Source organism: Elephas maximus, chromosome 16 (genome assembly GCF_024166365.1).
Source record: "Elephas maximus indicus isolate mEleMax1 chromosome 16, mEleMax1 primary haplotype, whole genome shotgun sequence".
NCBI lineage: Eukaryota > Metazoa > Chordata > Mammalia > Proboscidea > Elephantidae > Elephas > Elephas maximus.
The window spans coordinates 55,702,735-55,721,345 of NC_064834.1; the positions used below are offsets into that span (position 1 = coordinate 55,702,735).

The window sequence follows — 18,611 nt, forward strand, 5'->3', positions numbered from 1 at the left end:
GCACCCTGACAGGCTGTTGTGAAAAGGTTGACTTCACAAACGGCCTCCTGCCGCCCACCCACCCTCAGCCGCCAACGACGCCCAGGCTCCAGGCGGACCCATCTCTGTCGCCATCCGCCCTCACACCCTACAGGCCCCGGCTGAGACCCGAGGCTACCCTCCGGGCGAGTTTGCACTCGGATGTGATTCCCGGTACTGCAGGGCTACGGCCGACCACTACGGGTCTTCCGCTTCCGCCCGCCGCCGACACCGGCGGGTACCCACGATTCCGGTATCCGGGAGCCTATAACGCGGCCATCCATTGGCTCAGCTCGGCCTGGGAGCTTCCAAGATCTTTAGGGATTGGCTGAAGTTCTGGGCGCCGGGGCCAGTCGGGGGGTAAGATCGGTTTCGCAGGGGCGGGCCCTTCCGTTGCCGCCGTCGCCGCGCCGAACGCTGACGCTGCCGGCGCGTCTCTAGTTTCGCCTCCCCTGGGGCGCAGTCGGGTCCGCGTAGTATTTGAAAGGAAGAGGAGTTGGAGGTCAATTTTAAACCTTAGGGTTTTAACGAATTTCGAATTTTGGATAGTATTGCAAACTTTTTACTGTTGCCTGGAATGTTAAAAGAAAGCGCAACTACTTTAGCAACCTTTCTTAAAAGATTTTAAACATCAAAAAGGTAGAAGAACATTGGAAAAAAAAATAAAAACACAAGTGGGGCTAAAAAAATGTTGGGGAAATGGCAGACGGACACAGGAGCCAACTGAAGTAGCTCCAAAGCTGGAACAATTTGAGCAAAAATAATAAGTTAATATTGGATTATAAGCCCAAGTATAAAGCAAATATCCATGAGTCCGTACTGCTAATAAATGATTGAATAAATAAGAAGAGACGAATCTCCCAAACAGAAGAATTTCGAAAAATTTGTGTAGATACTCTGCACTCGAGCAGGTGGAGCATAATTCCCCACTACTTAAAATGTAGGCTTTTGCATAGTGAGGTCTTTACAAAGACTGCAGTATGGAAAGGGGTGAGGGGGGGGTGTGTTACTTTATAGTGGAGAAACCTGACAAATACTGCCTCAGCCAGGTGATCAAGGCCAGTATCATCAGTGATAAGTCGTGTTAATAGTATACCCCCTTGATGTGGCGCTTTACCTCTGTGGTCTTCCTCCCCATGTTGCCAGTGGAAACTCAGGCTTTGCTTCCCTCATTGGTCACAGTCGATAAACAAGAGGCCGAGCTGGGAGAGTAGAAAAACCAAACCCTTTGGGGTCGAGTTTCCAAAGTGCACCTGGCGGATTCCAACTAATGACTTTTTGATTAGTAGCCGTAGCACTTAACCACTACACCACCAGGGTTTCTGGAGAGTAGAAAGGTGCCTTTATTTTGTTACACAAAGAAAGGAGCAGCAAGGCTGCTGCCTCCAAGACTGCTCACAGGCAGCTTGGGGGAAAAAAAACCCACTGCCGTGGAGTCGATTCCGACTTACAGCGACTCTAGAGGACAGAGTAGAACTGCCCCATAGAGTTTCCAGCGAGCACCTGGTGGATTTGAACTGCAGACCTCTTGGTTGGCAGCCGTAGCATTTAACCACTACGCCACGCAGCTAGGGGAGGAGGCCTTTTACAGAGCAGGCAAGGAAATGTAAATTTGCCATGAATATTCAGGATCAACCTTCAGGGGAGTCTATTGCTTGGGCATGACTGTGCATTTTCTCTACACAACAAACAACAAACAACAGAAGGGTTCAATTCTCTGGGGTAGAGGAAGAGGTCGATTTTCCTTTATCAGCATGTTAAGTCTCCACCCAGAGGTGGGGTGCTTGTATGTATTTTGCACTTAAGAAGCTAATAGGTCACTTAAGGAAACACTGGTAGCATAGTGGTTAAGAGCTACAGCTGCTAACCAAAAGGTCAGCGGTTTAAATCCATCAGGCGCTCCTTGGAAACCTATAGGGCAGTTCTACTCTGTCCTATAGGGTCACTATGAGTCGGATTGACTCGATGGCAATGGGTTAGGTCACTTAAAATGCTAAGATGGTGTTGAAAACCTGTTAAAATTGGTTGATGGCAGCTACGGCCTTTCTGTAGTTACCTGGTCAAGGATAATTTCAGAAGAATGTGGAGCCTGCTCTGCTTGGTGTAGAAGGATAAGCCAGAGCAGGTGTCTCCTGGAAGGGTTGAGCTCTGAGGCTGCCTGTCTCACCCATAATCCGTAACTTCAGTGTAGCCAGGAGGAAAAACATCAGACAAAGTCCAACTAAGGGTCGTTCTACAAAACCCATGCCAATATTTCCCATAATTGCCAAGGCCATCAAAAACAAGGAAAACCTGAGAAACTTAGATAGTCTAGAGGAGCCTAAGGAGAGGTGACTAAGTGTACTGTGGAATCCCGGAGCAGAAAAAGGACATTAGGTAAAAACTAAGAGAATTTGAAAAGGTAAGGCTTTAGTGAGTAATAATGGATCAATATTAGTTTATTGTTTGTAACAATTGTACCGTAGAAATGATACAGGGAAAGTGGGTACGGGTTTATGGGAACTATCTGTACTATCTTTTGTTTTTTATGTAAATCTAAAACAGTTAAAAAAAATAGTTGTTTTTTTTTTTCTTAAAGGTCTATAAGAATAAAGAACAGACAGACCTTTAAACCAAATACCTTTAACTTAAAAAAACAACTCATTGAATTGTTTATTTTTCTGATTTGTCTGGAAAGAGGTGAAAACCACTCCAGTCCACCAGTTCTCAGCCCTGCATCAGGCACCACTAGTTTAGTTTAATGACACCACATAATTAGGGTACTGGCAGTCAGGGGAATTTGGTCCCCGGAAATTTGCTGTCTTTGTAAAGGCTATGAAAACTAATGTTGGATGCTGGATACCAGACATACGCTAAGTATTAATGCTTCTCATCCAGTATCTGAATTAATCCTGGTACCATTAACTCCATAGAGATGAGACCACCAGGGCATAGAAAGTGGTAATTTGCCCAAAGTTATCCAGCTAGTAGGTACTGACAAAGAGATTGGAATCCAGCCTGAATGCTTAGCACTAGATTACTTTCCATTCAGCAATACTATTCTTTTGTTGTATTGTTGAAAATGTACACAGCAAAACATACACTAATTCAACAATCCCTACATGTACAATTCGGTGACACTGATTACATTCTTCCAGTTGTGCAACCATTCTCACCCTCCTTTACGGAATTACTATATTTCTATGGAAATAGTGAAAACCTTCTACATTTGTTTGCCAACCCTGCTCCCCCCCGCCACGTATTTTCATAAGCACACTATGCTAATTTTCTTTACAGCAACATGTAAAAATACAGTATTCCTCCACCAGTAACATGAACTCACTGCCCCCTAAGTTTCTTTTCTAAACTTTCAAGTTGCTCTTGTTCCTTCTATCCCATATAGATAGTTCAGGAAGACTATTCTTGAGATAAGAGCTTACATACACTTCTGCCTCAATCTCTTTTAATTCATCAACTCTTACGTTTAGAAATGGAACCAGGAGAAGATAGTATCCAACTTTTTGACCATACCAACACAATTATGCCTGGGATTTCACAGGACGTGTTGATGTTAGTTTTCCAATCTAAATGTGTTTTGACTTTCCAGATATTTGACTTTTGCTAATTTTAGGATCTTGAAAATTTGCCTCTGATTATTCAAATGTTATATCGAAATGTTTTAGTTTTTTTCTTTGATTCCTCAAGTGTAAAGAGAAATAGGGATAGGAAATTTCAGAATCAAGGACTTAAAAAAAATGTCTTCCTTTGATCCTGCTTTCCCTAGTTGGGAAGATGTGCCTCCCCTGACAACTGTGTTGTTGTTCTTAGGTGCTGTTGAGTCAGTTCCGACTCATGGCAACCCTATGTACAACAGAATGAAACACTGCCCTGTCCTGCGCCATCCTTGCGATTGTTATGCCCGAGCCCATTGTTACAGCCACTGTGTCAGTCCGTCCTGGTGAGGGTCTTCCTCTTTTTCTCTGACCTTCTACTTTACCAGTCATGATGTCCTTCTTCAGGGACTGATTCCCTCCTGATAACATGGCCAAAGTATATGAGATGAAGTCTTGCCATCCTTGCTTCTAAGGAGCACTCTGGCTGTACTTCTTCCAAGACAGATTTGTTAGTTCTTTTGGCAGTCCATAGTATATTCAATATTCTTCGCCAACACCGTGATTCAAAGGCATCGATTCTTCTTCGGTCTTCCTTATTCATTGTCCAGCTTTTATGTGCATATGTGGTGATTGAAAACACCATGGCTTGGGTCGGGCATACTTTAGTCTTCAAGGTGACATCTTTGTTTTTTTTAAACACTTTAAAGAGATCTTTAGCAGCAGATTTACACAGTGCAATGCATCGTTTGATTTCTTAACTGCTGCTTCCATGAATCTTGATTGTGGATCCAAGTAAAATGAAATCCTTGAAAATTTCAATCTTTTCTCCTTTTATCATGATATTGCTTATTGGTCCAGTTGTGAGGATTTTTGTTTTCTCTACGTTGAGGTGTAATCCATACTGAAGGCTGCAGTCTTTGATCTTCATCAGTAAGTACTTCAAGTCCTCTTCACTTTCAGGAAGCAAGGTTGTGTCATCTGCATAATGCAGGTTGTTAATGAATCTTTCTCCAATCGTGATGCCATGTTCTTCTTCATAGAGTCCAGCTTCTCAAATTATTTGCTCAGCATACAGATTGAATAAAAAAAAAAAAAAAAAAATAGGTATGGTGAAAGGATACAACCCGGACGCACACCTTTCCTGACTTTAAACCACACAGTATCCCCTTGTTCTTTTCCAACGACTGCCTCTTTGTCTATGTACAGGTTCCCCAGGAGCACAATTAAGTATTCTGGAATTCCCATTCTTTATGATGTTATCCAGAATTTGTCATGATCCACACAGTCGAATGCCTTTGTGTAAACATCTTTGCGGTATTCTCTGCTTTCAGCCAGGATCCATCTGACATCAGCAATGATATCGGTTCCATGTCTTCTGAATCTGGCTTGAATTTCTGGAAGTTCCCTGTCCATGTACTGCTGCAGCCGCTTTTGAATGATCTTCAGCAAAATTTTACTTGTGTGTGATATTAATGATATTGTTTGATGATTTCCTCATTCCGTTAGATCACCTTTCTTTGAATAGGCATAAGCATGGATCTCTTCCAGTCACATGGCCAGGTAGCTGTCTTCCAAATTTCTTTGCATAGACAAGTGAGCACTTCCAGCGCTGCATCTGTTTGTTGGAACATCTCAGTTGATATTCCATCAATTCCTAGCACCTTGTTTTTTGCCAATGCCTTCAGTGCAGCTTGAACTTCTTCCTTCAGTACCATCGGTTCCTGACAACTATAGTAATCTTATTTAATATGTCCCAAAGACATCTTCATTAGAACACAAGATTCCCTTATGATCCTCACTTCCTGGAAACAAGTCCTGAATCTAGGCACATTTGAGAATAGACTCTTTTTTTTTTTAATTAATTTTTATTAAGCTTCAAGTGAACATTTACCATTCCAATCAGTCTGTCACATGTAGGTTTACATACATCTTACTCCCTTCTCCCACTTGCTCTCCCCCATTGAGTCAGCCCTTTCAGTCTCTCATTTCATGCCAATTTTGCCATCTTCCCTCTCTCTCTATCTTCCCATCCCCCCTCCAGTCAAGAGTTGCCTACACACTCTCCAGTGTCCACCTGACTTAATTAGCTCACTCTTCATCAGCATCTCTCTCCCCCCAACTGACCAGTCCTTTTCATGCCTGATGAGTTGTCTTCGGGGATGGTTCCTGTCCTGTGCCATCAGAAGTTCTGGGGAGCATTGTCTCTGGGATTCCTCTAGTCGCAGTCATACCATTAAAAAAAAAAAAAAAAAATTAGGTATGGTCTTTTTATGAGAATTTGGGGTCTGTATCCCATTGGTCTCCTGCTCCCTCAGGAGTTGTCTGTTGTGCTCCCTGACAGGGCAGACATCGATTGTGGCCGGGTACCAACTAGTTCTTCTGGTCTCAGGATAATGTAGGTCTCTGGTTCATGTGGCCCTTTCTGTCTCTTGAGTTCTTAGTTGTCGTGTGACCTTGGTGTTCTTCCTTTGCTTTTGCTCCAGGTGGGTCGAGACCAATTGATGTATCTTAGATGGCCGCTTGTTGGCATTTAGGACCCCAGGCGCCACAATTCAAAGTGGGATGCAGAATGTTTTCATAATAGAATTATTTTGCCCATTGACTTAGAAGTCCCCTCAAACCAAGTTCCCCAGACCCCAGCCCCTGCTCCGCTGACCTTTGAAGCTTTCATTTTATCCCGGAAACCTCTTTGCTTTTAGTCCAGTCCAATTAGGCTGACCTTCCTTGTATTGAGTGTTGTCTTTCCCTTCACCCAAAGCAGTTCTTATCTACTGATTGATCAATAAAAAGCCCTCTCCCTCCCTCCCTCCCTCCCCCCTTTGTAACCACAAAAGTATGTGTTCTTCTCCGTTTTTTCTATTTCTCAAGATCTTATAATAGTGGTCTTATACAATATTTGTCCTTTTGCCTCTGACTCATTTCGCTCAGCATAATGCCTTCCAGATTCCTCCATGTTATGAAATGTTTCAGAGATTCGTCACTGTTCTTTATCGATGCGTAGTATTCCATCGTGTGACTATACCACAATTTATTTATCCATTCATCCGTTGACGGACATCTTGGTTGCTTCCAGCTTTTTGCTATTGTAAACAGCGCTGCAATAAACATGGGTGTGCATATATCTGTTTGTGTGAAGGCTCTTGTATCTCTAGGGTATAGAGAATAGACTCTTTTTTTCCTCACTTATCTCACTCCCTTGCACTTGGTGAACAATTGTGGAACACCCCATCACATAATCTTTCATATAAATTAGGTTTCTGCCACTATCAGAGAGTGGCGTGATAATTAATTTTGAAAAATTGCATAATGCAAACTCTACTTCCTCTCCTCCTCTCAAAACAGAGACCCATGTAAGTGAAGTAAAGAAATTATTTCTGTGTTGGCATTCTTCTCCTAGAAGGCTTAAGTAATTAATCACCCATGACCAAAGATTCTCACATTTCAAAACAGATCCTATTGTATTTCAGGTGGCTGGAAACCAATCTGGAGTAAGTTTAATATGGCTTTATTATCATTTGTTTCTTGCTTGAGTGAGTCAATATAATAGATGTGTACACATGAAGTAATAACATTGAAGGAAAGCTTGCAAAGAGGATTTTAAAGAGGTACTTAGTGGGTGTTAAAAAGAAAGGAGGGATAAGCAGAAAGGTCATAACTAAAATCTTTCCAGGCAAACCATATTGTAAGATTAAAAACCACATTACTGAAATGTAGCCTGCAGCATTCAGCCCACCCGTTTGGCATTACACTGGTGAAATAAGTGGTGTGAATTGATTTTAATTCTAATATGCTTGGCAAAACTGAATTGCACTGCATTTCAGCTTTATGGATACAAAATTGGGATGCACTATGTTAATAAAACTGTGTTCTTATTCTGCACTGTTTGCCATTAATTTCAAAGTACACTGAGCTCTTATTACACTCACAATATCCAACAGAATTTTACTCCATAAGAAAAACAGACCTATCCAGTAAGTACTACTAGTGTTCTCATTTTATAGGTGAGGAAGTGGAAGGTTAAAGAGATTAAATAGCTTGCTTAAGTGCTAGAGTCAGGGTTTAAAGTCAGCCCATCTGGCTCTAGGACCTGTTCTAAGAAACTTAATACTATATTGCTTTCTGCAAAGGAAGAATTGTTTCTATTGCCTCTGACTTTTCACCCCTAACTTCGTTTAAGACTTGTGTTTCAGAACTTCCCACATACAGGTATACTGTTTTTGGAAGATACACAGGTATACTTAAAAAAAATTTTTTTTTTTTAAATAGACTATTTTTAGGGCAGTTTGAGGTTTACTGAAAAATTGAGCAGAAAGTACAGAGTTCTCAAATATTCTTCCTCCCCCTGCCCAGTTTCCACTATTATTAACATCTTGCAATGGTGTGATATATTTGTTAGAATTGATAAACTGATATTGATGAATTATCATTAACTGAAGTCTGTAGTTGCCACTAGGGTTCACTCTTTGTGTTGAATAGTTCTGTAGGTTTGTACAGTTCTTTGATAAATACATAATGTCATGTATTCACCATTACAATATTGTAAAGATTAGGTTCACTGCCCTAAAAATTCTCTGTGCTCCACCTATTCCTCCCGCCCTTTCCCACCACCATACCTAACACCTGGCAACCACATAGTTTTGCTTTTCCAAAATGTTGGAGTCCTACAGTATGTAGCCTTTTCAGACTGGCTTCTTTCACTTAGCAATATGCATTTAAGGTTCCTTCATGTCTTTTTCTGGATTAATAATTCATTTCTTTTTACTGCTGAGTGATACTCCGTCATATGGGTATACGACAGCTTATTTATCCATTCACCTATGGAAGGACATGTTGGTTGCTTTAAATTTTTGGCAGTTATGAATAGAGATGCTATAAACATTCACATGAAAGTTTTTGTGTGGACATAAGTTTTCAACTGATTTGAGTAAATACCTAGGAGTGTAATTACTAGATCATATGGTAAGACTATGTTGAGCTTTGTAAGAAACTGCCAAACTGTCTTCCAAAGTGGCTGTACCATTTTGTATTCCCACCAGCCATGAATGAGAGTTCCTGTTGCTCCACATCCTCACCAGCATTTGGTGCTGTCAGTGTTTCAGATTGTAGCCATTCTAATGTGTGTAGTTGTAGCTCACTGCTGTTTTAATTTGTAATTTTCTAATGGCATATGATGTTGAGCATCTTTTTATATGCTTATTTGCCATCTGTATATCATCTCTGGTGAAATGTCTATTCAGAAATTTTGCCCACTTTTCAATTGGGTTTGTTTTCTTATTGTTGAGTATTAAGGGTTCTCTGTATATTTTGGATACAAGCCCTTTATCAGATATATGTTTTGCAAATAAATTATCTTCTCCTAGTCTATGGATTGTCTTTTCATTCTCTTAACAGTGTTTTTGCAGAGCATATGTTTTTAATTTTATTACAGGCCAACTTAGCAGTTTTTCTTTCATGGATCATGCTTTTGGTGCAAAAGCATGCATTGTCAAACCAAGGTCACCTAGATTTTCTCTTATGTTGTCTTCTATAAATTATATAGTGTTGCATTTTACATTTAGGTTGATGATCCATTTTGTGATCTAACCAGGGCTTTTGGGAAAGGTCTAAGGTGGTGTCTAGATTCATTTTTTTTGCATGTGGATGTGCAGTTATTGCAGCACCATTTGCTGAAAAGACTATCCTTTTTCCATTTGGTTGCCTTTGTTCCTTTCACAAAGATGAGTTGACTGTATTAAAAAAAAAAACAACTTTTTTTTTTTAATTTCTGGGCTCTCTATTCTGTTCCATAGATTTATGTGTGTAATCTTTTGCTAGTACCACACTATCTTGATTACTGTAGCTATATAATAAGTCTTCAAGTTGACTAGTGTCAGTTCTCCCAGTTTGTTCTTCTTAAGTATTTTGTTGGTTATTCTGGGTCTTTTTGCTTTTCCATATAAAAATGTCAACACCGTTATCCAAGAGGTTCTGGATAGTTTGGAGTTTCAAAGGCTAAAATGTGCCAGTTGGTAAGCTACCTAATTAAATTCTGTCATTTTAAGTTATTTAGACTTAACTGCCATTTGTTTAGCAGCCATTGTGTGCTCCATCTTTTCCTGGACTCACAGACTTTCCTTTCCACACTGTTATCAGCTTTAGAGACCAAGATGATAAGTCAGGCTTTGAACTTTCAGAGTTCTTCAGCCCTGCTAGTTGGTCACTTTGGCCAAATAATTTCATTTTTCTGAGACTCTTTTCTATTTTGTAAAATAGGAACGATACTAGCTGCCTAACTCAGCAATTGTAGGAATCAAGTAAGGTAACCCATGGAAATCATTTGATAATGGTGAGACACAATACTTTCATTTCCTTCTTTATACACCAAACCCATGAAATGCATTTACAAGCAACTCCCACATCAGTTCAAACCTGTAAAACTAAAGCAGAGTTCAGGATTTCAGCTTATCAGGTCAGAACAAAGGCCAGCTACCTCCTTTATCTCATGTGGATGGAAGGACAGTCCAAGTCGCTCCTGTACTGCTGGACTGTTGGCAGTGTGTCCTTCGCAAATGGAAAGGCTCTTCCCAGCAGCAATTTATGCTGGGGTGGTGGTGGAGAGCAGGGGTGGTGTCACCAAGTTTTCTTGGACTCCGGGTATCTTGTTTTTTATTCATTGCCAGGTTTCTTCAGAGCTTGCATAAGGGCTTACGAGCAGGGTCAGTTCTAGGGTGAGGCAAATGAGGTCTCTAGCGTGCAAAATTTATGAAGGCACTCATTCTAGGGTCATACAAGATCTCAACAGCAACAAATTTTTCTTCCCTATTCACTATGTCATGAGAAAGTTTGGCCTTACTAAAAGGAAAAAAAAATTAGCTGATACTCATACAGAGGATGGGGCCAATTGTCTTAGTGATGTAATACAGAGGGCTTACAACCAGAAGGGAAAAGTCAGCTTACCCTGGTGGGTATTTACTAGACTCCCTTGTAATACATAGAGGGTCCCTGGGTGGGCAAACAGATTGCACTCTATTACTAACCTAAAGGTTGGCTGTTTGAACCTACCCAGAGGTCCTGTGAAGGAAGGCCCTGGGTGATCTGCTTAAGTAAAGGTTACAGCCAAGAAAACCCTCTGGAGCCACATCAGGTGGCCATGAGTCGAAATTGACTTCATGACAAGAAGTTTAGTTAAAAAAAAATTTTTTTTAAATACATGCTGGGTTAAGTGCCCATTCCTCCTGTATTCCTGATGTGAGAAGAAAAAACAAACAAACAAAAAATGCTGTTCCCATGTGTCTAAAGCCAGGGGGATTATTCAGGCTTTTTTTTTTGGCCCACCCCTATTCTTCGGCTTCCAAATCTGGAGCGGTGCCTCCCCAGGTTAAGTTATCCAACCTCCCACCCCAGATCGCTTCTCCCTCTACCCCTCCAGGGCCCAGTAGCTAAAAAGTTCACCTTGGAAGCCGAAGGGCTTACCCCCAGCTGCTGCCCCTGGAGCCTGAGGCGGTGGCGAGCCACACAGCGTCAAGGCAGCGGCTGAGACCATGTCCGGGAATGCGACCAAGACCTTGGGGAAAGGCGAGTCCTCCCGACGAGGGCCCTCAGGCTGGGGGCTGGGAGACTGGGGATGGTGACTCTGGAGCACGAGCCTCAAAATAGCACCCGAGGCAATTCCTTTTAAATTGCTGAGGATCTTGCACAGCCGCGAGGGAAACTGCAATGGCCAATAAAAACTGCTCGTTAGGGCTCCTCATCAAGCCGCGCCCAGGGCGCAACCCTACCTGCCATAGCTTAGTTTCGCCGCCACCTGGAGATGGGGCAGCCTGGCCTCCCCAGACCAGCGGGGCGGGGAGAGACTTAGAGGGTTCCCTTGCACAAAACCCTCGTGGGACTCAGTGTATGAGCCTAGCTCTCCTGGGGCGCTGGAGGAGTGAGTGAACTCCTCTCCCACTGACCTAACCCACCTCCCCGCTCCTTGCAGGATGCGCCCCCCCAGGGCCGGTCCCCGAGGGCACGATCCGCCTCTACAGCATGAGGTTCTGCCCCTACTCGCACAGAACCCGCCTCGTCCTCCAGGCCAAAGGAATCAGGTGAGAAACTGGAGTCCCACAGGCGCAGGGTGGGAGGAGAGGGAAGGGAGGAGGGAAGGGGCAGGGGAGACTGTTTAAGATCTGCGGCGTCCTGCCCGGGTTTTAGAAGGGGCCTCCTGTCCCTTTCTTTTTGGGCAAAGGGCAGATTCTTTAGCAGGCCGTCCTGAAATCAGAGGTCTTTGGGGAGTCCGGCCCGTGCACAGAACTTTTACGATAACACCGAGTTAATTATTTTTTTTTGAGTTCTAGTGAGCTAGTTCCCTCCCGTAATGTTTGTGAAGGAAGGGCACAGGGAGGCTTCCGGCTGCCTCTGACTACCCCATGGCGTGTAGCCTTCCAGACACATTCAAGTTAACCCGGTTCTGGCTCTTCCTTGTGCTTACCCAAAGGCAACATTTTCTTATTTGTTTATCCGTCTTCCCCTACAGCCACCCCTCACCTGCTAAAATGCAAGTTCTTGAGAGTAGGGACTTTGTTTATTTTATTCATAGGCTAGAAGAGAGCCTGGCACATAGTAGGTGCTCAGTAAATATCTGTTGAATGAATGAATAGTTCCAAACAATGAAAGGAACCCTGGTGGTGCAGTGGTTAAAGCCCTCGGCTGCTAACGAAAAGGTCCACAGTTTGAACCCACCAGCCTCTGTTTGAGAGAAAGATGTGGCAAAAAAGAAAGATCTTCAGTGTTGCGAAAAACAGGTGAAACTGTGCCCTGCACATTAGTAAGTACACGCAAGTAAGCCTGGCGGCGCTGTCTTATGTGCTGTATGTTTGACAGCATCCCTGACCTCCTCCACTAGATGCCTGAAGAACTCCCCCCACCCCTGATTGTGACAACCAAAAATATCTCCAGACATTTACCCAGTGTCCCTTGGAGGAGAGGAACAAAATCACTCCCGCTGAGAAGCACTGCTTTAGAGTTTCAGGCAATCTCCTAGACTGAGCAAAGAATGTACCCATTTGTTTCCTTTAATCTTTTTAAACATGGGAGTACCTCTGGTAACTTTATAGGTTTGAATCCTTAATAATAATAATTAATAAAGGGAAGAATAAGAAAATTATTGCATACTTATGTACTAGACACTGTCCTAAACATTTTATCCATATTCATTGATTCATTTCTCACAACAATGACAAGAGATAGGTACAATTATTACCCCCATTTTACAGTTAAGGAAACTGAGCACAGAGAGGTTAAGGAATTTGGCCAAGTTCACACAACTAGACTGCCCCAACCCCAGGCAGTCTGATGCCAGACCCAGGCTCTTAACTGCTAAAATTTACCCTATTCTGTTGTGACCTGTTAATATTGTATTTTCAAACTTTAAAACATATTAAACTCTGTAGTGCCATGGTTAAGTGTGAGCTCTGAATCAGACTGCCTGGACTCTGATCATAGTGGGTGACATTCAGGGACGGATTCCCCGATAAGCAAGGTATGCACTGGCTTACTCATGCTTTATTTACTAATCTGTAGGGCAGAGTTTCTGAAACACTGGTGGTGTAGTGGTTAAGTGCTATGGCTGCTAACCAAAGCGTCAGCACTTCGAATCTGCCAGGCGCTCCTTGGAAACTCTATGGGGCAGTTCTACTCTGTCCTATAGGGTTGCTATGAGTCGGAATCGATTTGATGGCACTAGGTTTGGTTTTCTGGTTAGGGCACAATTTCAGCTGTTTTTCACCACTTCAAAGATATGGTGAAACCCATGTGAACTTGTGCACTAAGGTTTGTAAGTAAATACAAGTAAGCCTGTGCATACCTTGCTTCCTGGTTAATCTGCCTCTGGTGATATTGGACACAAGATTCTACCTCCTGGAGCCTTAGCTCTGTAAGGTAAACCTACTTCATGGAGCCCTTGGCACGGTGGCTAAGAGCTCAGCTGCTAACCAAAAGGTCGGCAGTTCAAATCTATCAGCCACTCCTTGGAAATCCTATCCTGTAAGGTTGCTATGCTGATATCCCCACGTGTCTGTCAGTTTGTCGTACTGTGGGGGCTTGCGTGTTGCTGTGATGCTGGAAGCTATGCCACCGGTATTCAGATACCAGCAGGGTCACCCATGGAGGACAGGTTTCAGCTGAACTTCCAGACTAAGACAGACTAGGAAGAAGGACCTGGAAGTCTACTTCTGAAAAGCATTAGCTAGTGAAAACCTTATGAATAGCAGCAGAACATTGTCTGATATAGTGCTGGAAGATGAGCCCCCCAGGTTGGAAGGTACTCAAAAGATGACTGGGGAAGAGCTGCCTCCTCAAAGTAGAGTCGACCTTAATGACGTGGATGGAGTAAAGCTCTCGGGACCTTCATTTGCGGATGTGACGCGACTCAAAATGAGAAGAAACAGCTGCAAACATCCATTAATAATCGGAACCTGGATGTACGAAGTATGAATCTAGGAAAATTGGAAATCGTCAAAAATGAAATGGAACGCATAAACATTGATATCCTAGGCATTAGTGAGCTGAAATGGACTGGTATTGGCCATTTTGAATCGGACAATCATATAGTCTACTATGCTGGGAATGACAACTCGAAGAGGAATGGTGTTGGATTCATCATCAAAAAGAACGTGGAAAAGAGACTATGGAAAAGCTCAATATCATCAGTCAGAACAAGACCAAGGGCTGACTGTGAAACAGACCATCAATTGCTCCTATGCAAGTTCAAGCTGAAACTGAAGAAAATCAGAGCAAGTCCACAAGAGCCAAAATACGACCTTGAGTATATCCCACCTGAATTTAGAGACCATCTCAAGAATAGATTTGACGCATTGAACACTAGTGACTGAAGACTGGACGAGTTGTGGAATGACATCAAGGACATCATACATGAAGAAAACAAGAGGTCACTGAAAAGACAGGAAAGAAAGAAAAGACCAAGATGGATGTCAGAGGAGACTCTGAAACTTGCTCTTGAGCGTCAAGCCGCTAAAGCAAAAGGTAGAATTGATGAAGTAAAAGAACTGAACAGAAGATTTCAAAGGGCCTCTCGAGAAGACAAAGTATAAAGTATTATAATGACATGCGCAAAGAGCTGGAGATGGAAAACCAAAAGAGAAGAACACGCTCAGCGTTTCTCAAGCTGAAAGAACTGAAGAAAAAATTCAAGCCTTGAGTTGCAATAGTGAAGGATTCCATGGGGAAAATATTAAACAACCCAGGAAGCATCTAAAGAAGATGGAAGGAATACACAGAGTCATTATACCAAAAAGAATTAGTCGATATTCAACCATTTCAAGAGGTGGCATATGATCAGGAACTGATAGTACTGAAGAAAGAAGTCCAAGCTGCTCTGAAGGCATTGGTGAAAAACAAGTCTCCAGGAATTGATGGAATATCAATTGAGATGTTTCAACAAACAGATGCAGCACTGGAGGTGCTCACTCGTCTATGCCAAGAAATATGGAAGACAGCTTCCTGGCCAACTGACTGGAAGAGATCCATATTTATGCCTGTTCCCAAAGAAGGTGATCCAACCGAATGTGGAAATTATCAAACAATATCATTAATATCACACACAAGCAAAGTTTTGCTGAAGATCATTCAAAAACAGCTGCAGCAATATATCAACAGGGAACTGCCAGAAGTTCAGGCCGGTTTCAGAAGAGAACGTGGAACCAGGGATATGATTGCTGATGTCAGATGGATCCTGGCTGAAAGCAGAGAGTACCAGAAGGATGTTTACCTGTGTTTTATTGCCTATGCAAAGGCATTCGACTGTGTGGATCATAATAAACCATGGATAACATTGCGAAGATTGGGAATTCCAGAACACTTAATTGTGCTCATGAGGAACCTTTACATAGATAAAAAGTCAGTTGTTCGGACAGAACAAGGGGATACTGATGGGTTTAAAGTCAGGAAAGGTGTGCGTCAGGGTTGTATTCTTTCACCATACCTATTTAATCTGTATGCTGAACAAATAATCTGAGAAGCGGGACTATATGAAGAAGAACGGGGCATCAGGATTGGAGGAAGACTTATTAACAACCTGCATTATGCAGATGACCCAACCTTGCTTGCTGAAAGTGAAGAGGACTTGAAGCACTTCCTAATGAAGATCAAAGACCACAGCCTTCAGTATGGACTGCACCTCAACTTAAAGAAAACAAGAATCCTCACAACTGGACCAATGAGCAACATCATGATAAACGGAGAAAAGATTGAAGTTGTCAAGGATTTCATTTTACTTGGATCCACAATCAACAGCCATGGAAGCAGCAGTCAAGAAAGCAAAAGACGCATTGCATTGGGTAAATCTGCTGCAAAGGACCTCTTCAAAGTGTTGAAGAGCAAAGATGTCACCCTGAAGACTAAGGTGTGCCTGACCCAAGCCATGATATTTTCAGTTGCATCATATGCATGTGAAAGCTGGACAATGAGTAAGGAAGACTGAAGAAGAGTTGACGCCTTTGAATTGTGGTGTTGGCGAAGAATATTGAATATACCATGGACTGCCAAAAGAACTAACAAATCCGTCATGGAAGAAGTGCTGCCAGAATGCTCCTTAAAAGCAAGGATGGCGAGACTGCATCTTACATACTTTGGACATGTTGTCAGGAGGGATCAGTCCCTGGAGAATGACATGATGCTTGGCAGAGTACAGGGTCAGTGGAAAAGAGGAAGACCCTCAACAAGGTGGACTGACACAGTGGCTGCAACAATGAGCTCAAGCATAACAACGATTGTAAGGATGGCACAGGACCGGGCAGTGTTTCATTCTGTTGTGCACAGGGTCGCTATGAGTTGGAACTGACTCAACGGCACCTAACAACAACAACAACAAGGTTGCTATGAGTCAGATTGACTGAAAGGCAATGGGTTTGATTTCGGGTTAAACCTACCTCATAGCGGAATAGTGAGGCATCAGTGGGATAAGGCACGAACACATCTTACTGCAGGAAAGAAGACAAGGGTGTTATGTATTTTTCTTTATACAAAAGTTAAACTTTAAAAAACTAAGCGCAATTTTAATTTTATAAATGGGTTGCTTCTACTTTCAAGATGAGCCTCTGCCCGCATGAGCCTTTTATTTTGTTCTGTCTTGTTTTCCCTTTGCTTTTGAAGATACCAAGTTGTCAACATTAATCTGAGAAGCAAGCCTGAATGGTTCTATACAAAGCACCCCTTCGGCCAAATACCTGTCCTGGAAAACAGCCAGTGTCAACTCATCTATGACTCTGTAATCATTTGTGAATACCTGGATGACGCGTATCCTGGAAAGAAGCTGTTTCCATGTGACCCTTATGAGCGAGCTCGCCAGAAGATGTTGTTGGAGCTATTCTGTAAGGTATATCCAATTATTTATTTAATAGGCCACGTACACTATTTTACTTTGTATGCCTTTCTTTCCCAAACTTCAACTCATTTTTAAAGCCACAACCCTGGTGAAATTGTTTGGTTTTAATACTCAGGTGTGTCTCAGGGGATAACTAGCACAGAATTATAGGTAGTTTATGATCATGGATATTAAAGATTAAAGTTTTAACCAATAGGTACATTTCATTTCATTTTACATTTCAGCCACCGGTGTGGGGAGGTATAGCTATGACATAGTTATGACCATGTGACTTGTAAGAACTTGAAAGGTGGTGCTTTTAAAAGGAATATCTCTCAGACTTCCAGTGAAAAATATTGAGGCATGAAGAAGATTATACACTCCAGGGGATTGCCCTTTATATCTAAGAAATGTGAAGACTAGAGACAAAGGGGCACCTGTTGATAATGGGAGAAAAAGTGATGGAGAAATTTTAAGATAGTTTTTTTTTTTTGCCTTTGAAAAGAAATCAAAGCAGCTCAGCGGTATCAGTAGCTGAGATACATTGAGAACTTACTATGTGCCAAGCACTGCCCTAACTTCTTTATATAGGTGAAGCCACTGAATTGTCATAACTGCCCTGTGAGGTGGGTACTGTTATTGTATCCATTTTTCAGATGAGAACACTGAGACTTAGAGAGGTCAAGTGTCCTGCCTCAGATTGTACAGCATGGAAGCAGCTGAGCGAGCAAGTAAAGAACACTGTAGAACCCCATTTGAAAACACTTGGTTTTACCGGGGTGCTATGAGAAGTGGATACCTTCTTCTAGATAAACTAACCAAAAACCCCATCACCGCTGAGTTGATTCTGACTCATAGTGACCCTGTGGGACAGAGTAGAACTGCCCCATAGGGTTTCCAAGGAGCAGCTGGTAGATTTGAACTGGTGACCCTTTGGGTAGCAGCTGAACTCTTAACCACTGCACCACGAGGGCTCTAGAGATAAACTAGTGCCGGGCAAAGGGCGTCAGGAAGTTTGTACATGAGTGTTTGCCTATTATGTTGGAGTTATAAAACTCTGGCTGCAGTTTTAGGCAGAGAGCGCAAACGAAATTCCCTCGGTCTTCTCCACTAAGAAGCTGTGTCCTCTGTTTAGGTCCCATATTTGACCAAGGAGTGTCTGATAGCAATGAGATACAGGAAAGAATGCTCGGACCTGAAGGCGGCCCTGCGTCAGGAATTCTGCAACCTGGAAGAGGTACAAAAAAAAATTTTTTTTTCTTTTTCTCCTGGTCAGATACGATGGAGGAAGTGATGCAGAATCAATCACTCATCTGCTCACCCTGACATCTCCACTTTCAGTGGCTTATTCTTTTGGCCAGACTTTGGTAAGGTCAGCCTCTGGTAATCTGATTTCAATTTGTGGTTCCTTGCCCTCCAGTAACCTGCTATGAAATTATTCATGAAAATCTGGCATGGAGTAGGCGAGGACTTGTGATGAATCCCTTCCTTTCCCGGGGTTACCACACTCTCTGAGTATATCTGCGGAGCTTCTGTAGCTTCTGCTAATGAGGCCAGCATCTGTGTTGGTTAGGGATTGTGTTTGATTGCTAGTAAAAGGGACCTGACTACTGTAAATTTGTCTTATACGGGTTTATTATCTCACTTAAAAAAACCAGAGG

The 18,611-nt window shown here is 42.5% G+C and overlaps 1 protein-coding gene across 2 annotated transcripts in view; it reads left to right on the forward strand.

Annotated features, from left to right (window-relative positions):
• CFAP58 (cilia and flagella associated protein 58) overlaps nucleotides 1-18,611 on the forward strand; it is a 207,165-nt gene continuing 188,554 nt past the window's right edge. The window contains exons 1-4 of one of the 2 annotated variants that reach the window (XM_049856121.1): nucleotides 1-378; nucleotides 11,569-11,677; nucleotides 16,740-16,962; nucleotides 18,086-18,187. In XM_049856121.1, coding sequence (XP_049712078.1) covers nucleotides 11,619-11,677; nucleotides 16,740-16,962; nucleotides 18,086-18,187 — 384 coding nt within the window. In that variant the 5' untranslated portion in view covers nucleotides 1-378; nucleotides 11,569-11,618. Of the gene's footprint in view, nucleotides 379-11,373; nucleotides 11,678-16,739; nucleotides 16,963-18,085; nucleotides 18,188-18,611 lie in introns of those variants that run through there. The other variant, XM_049856124.1, reaches the window with a different exon arrangement.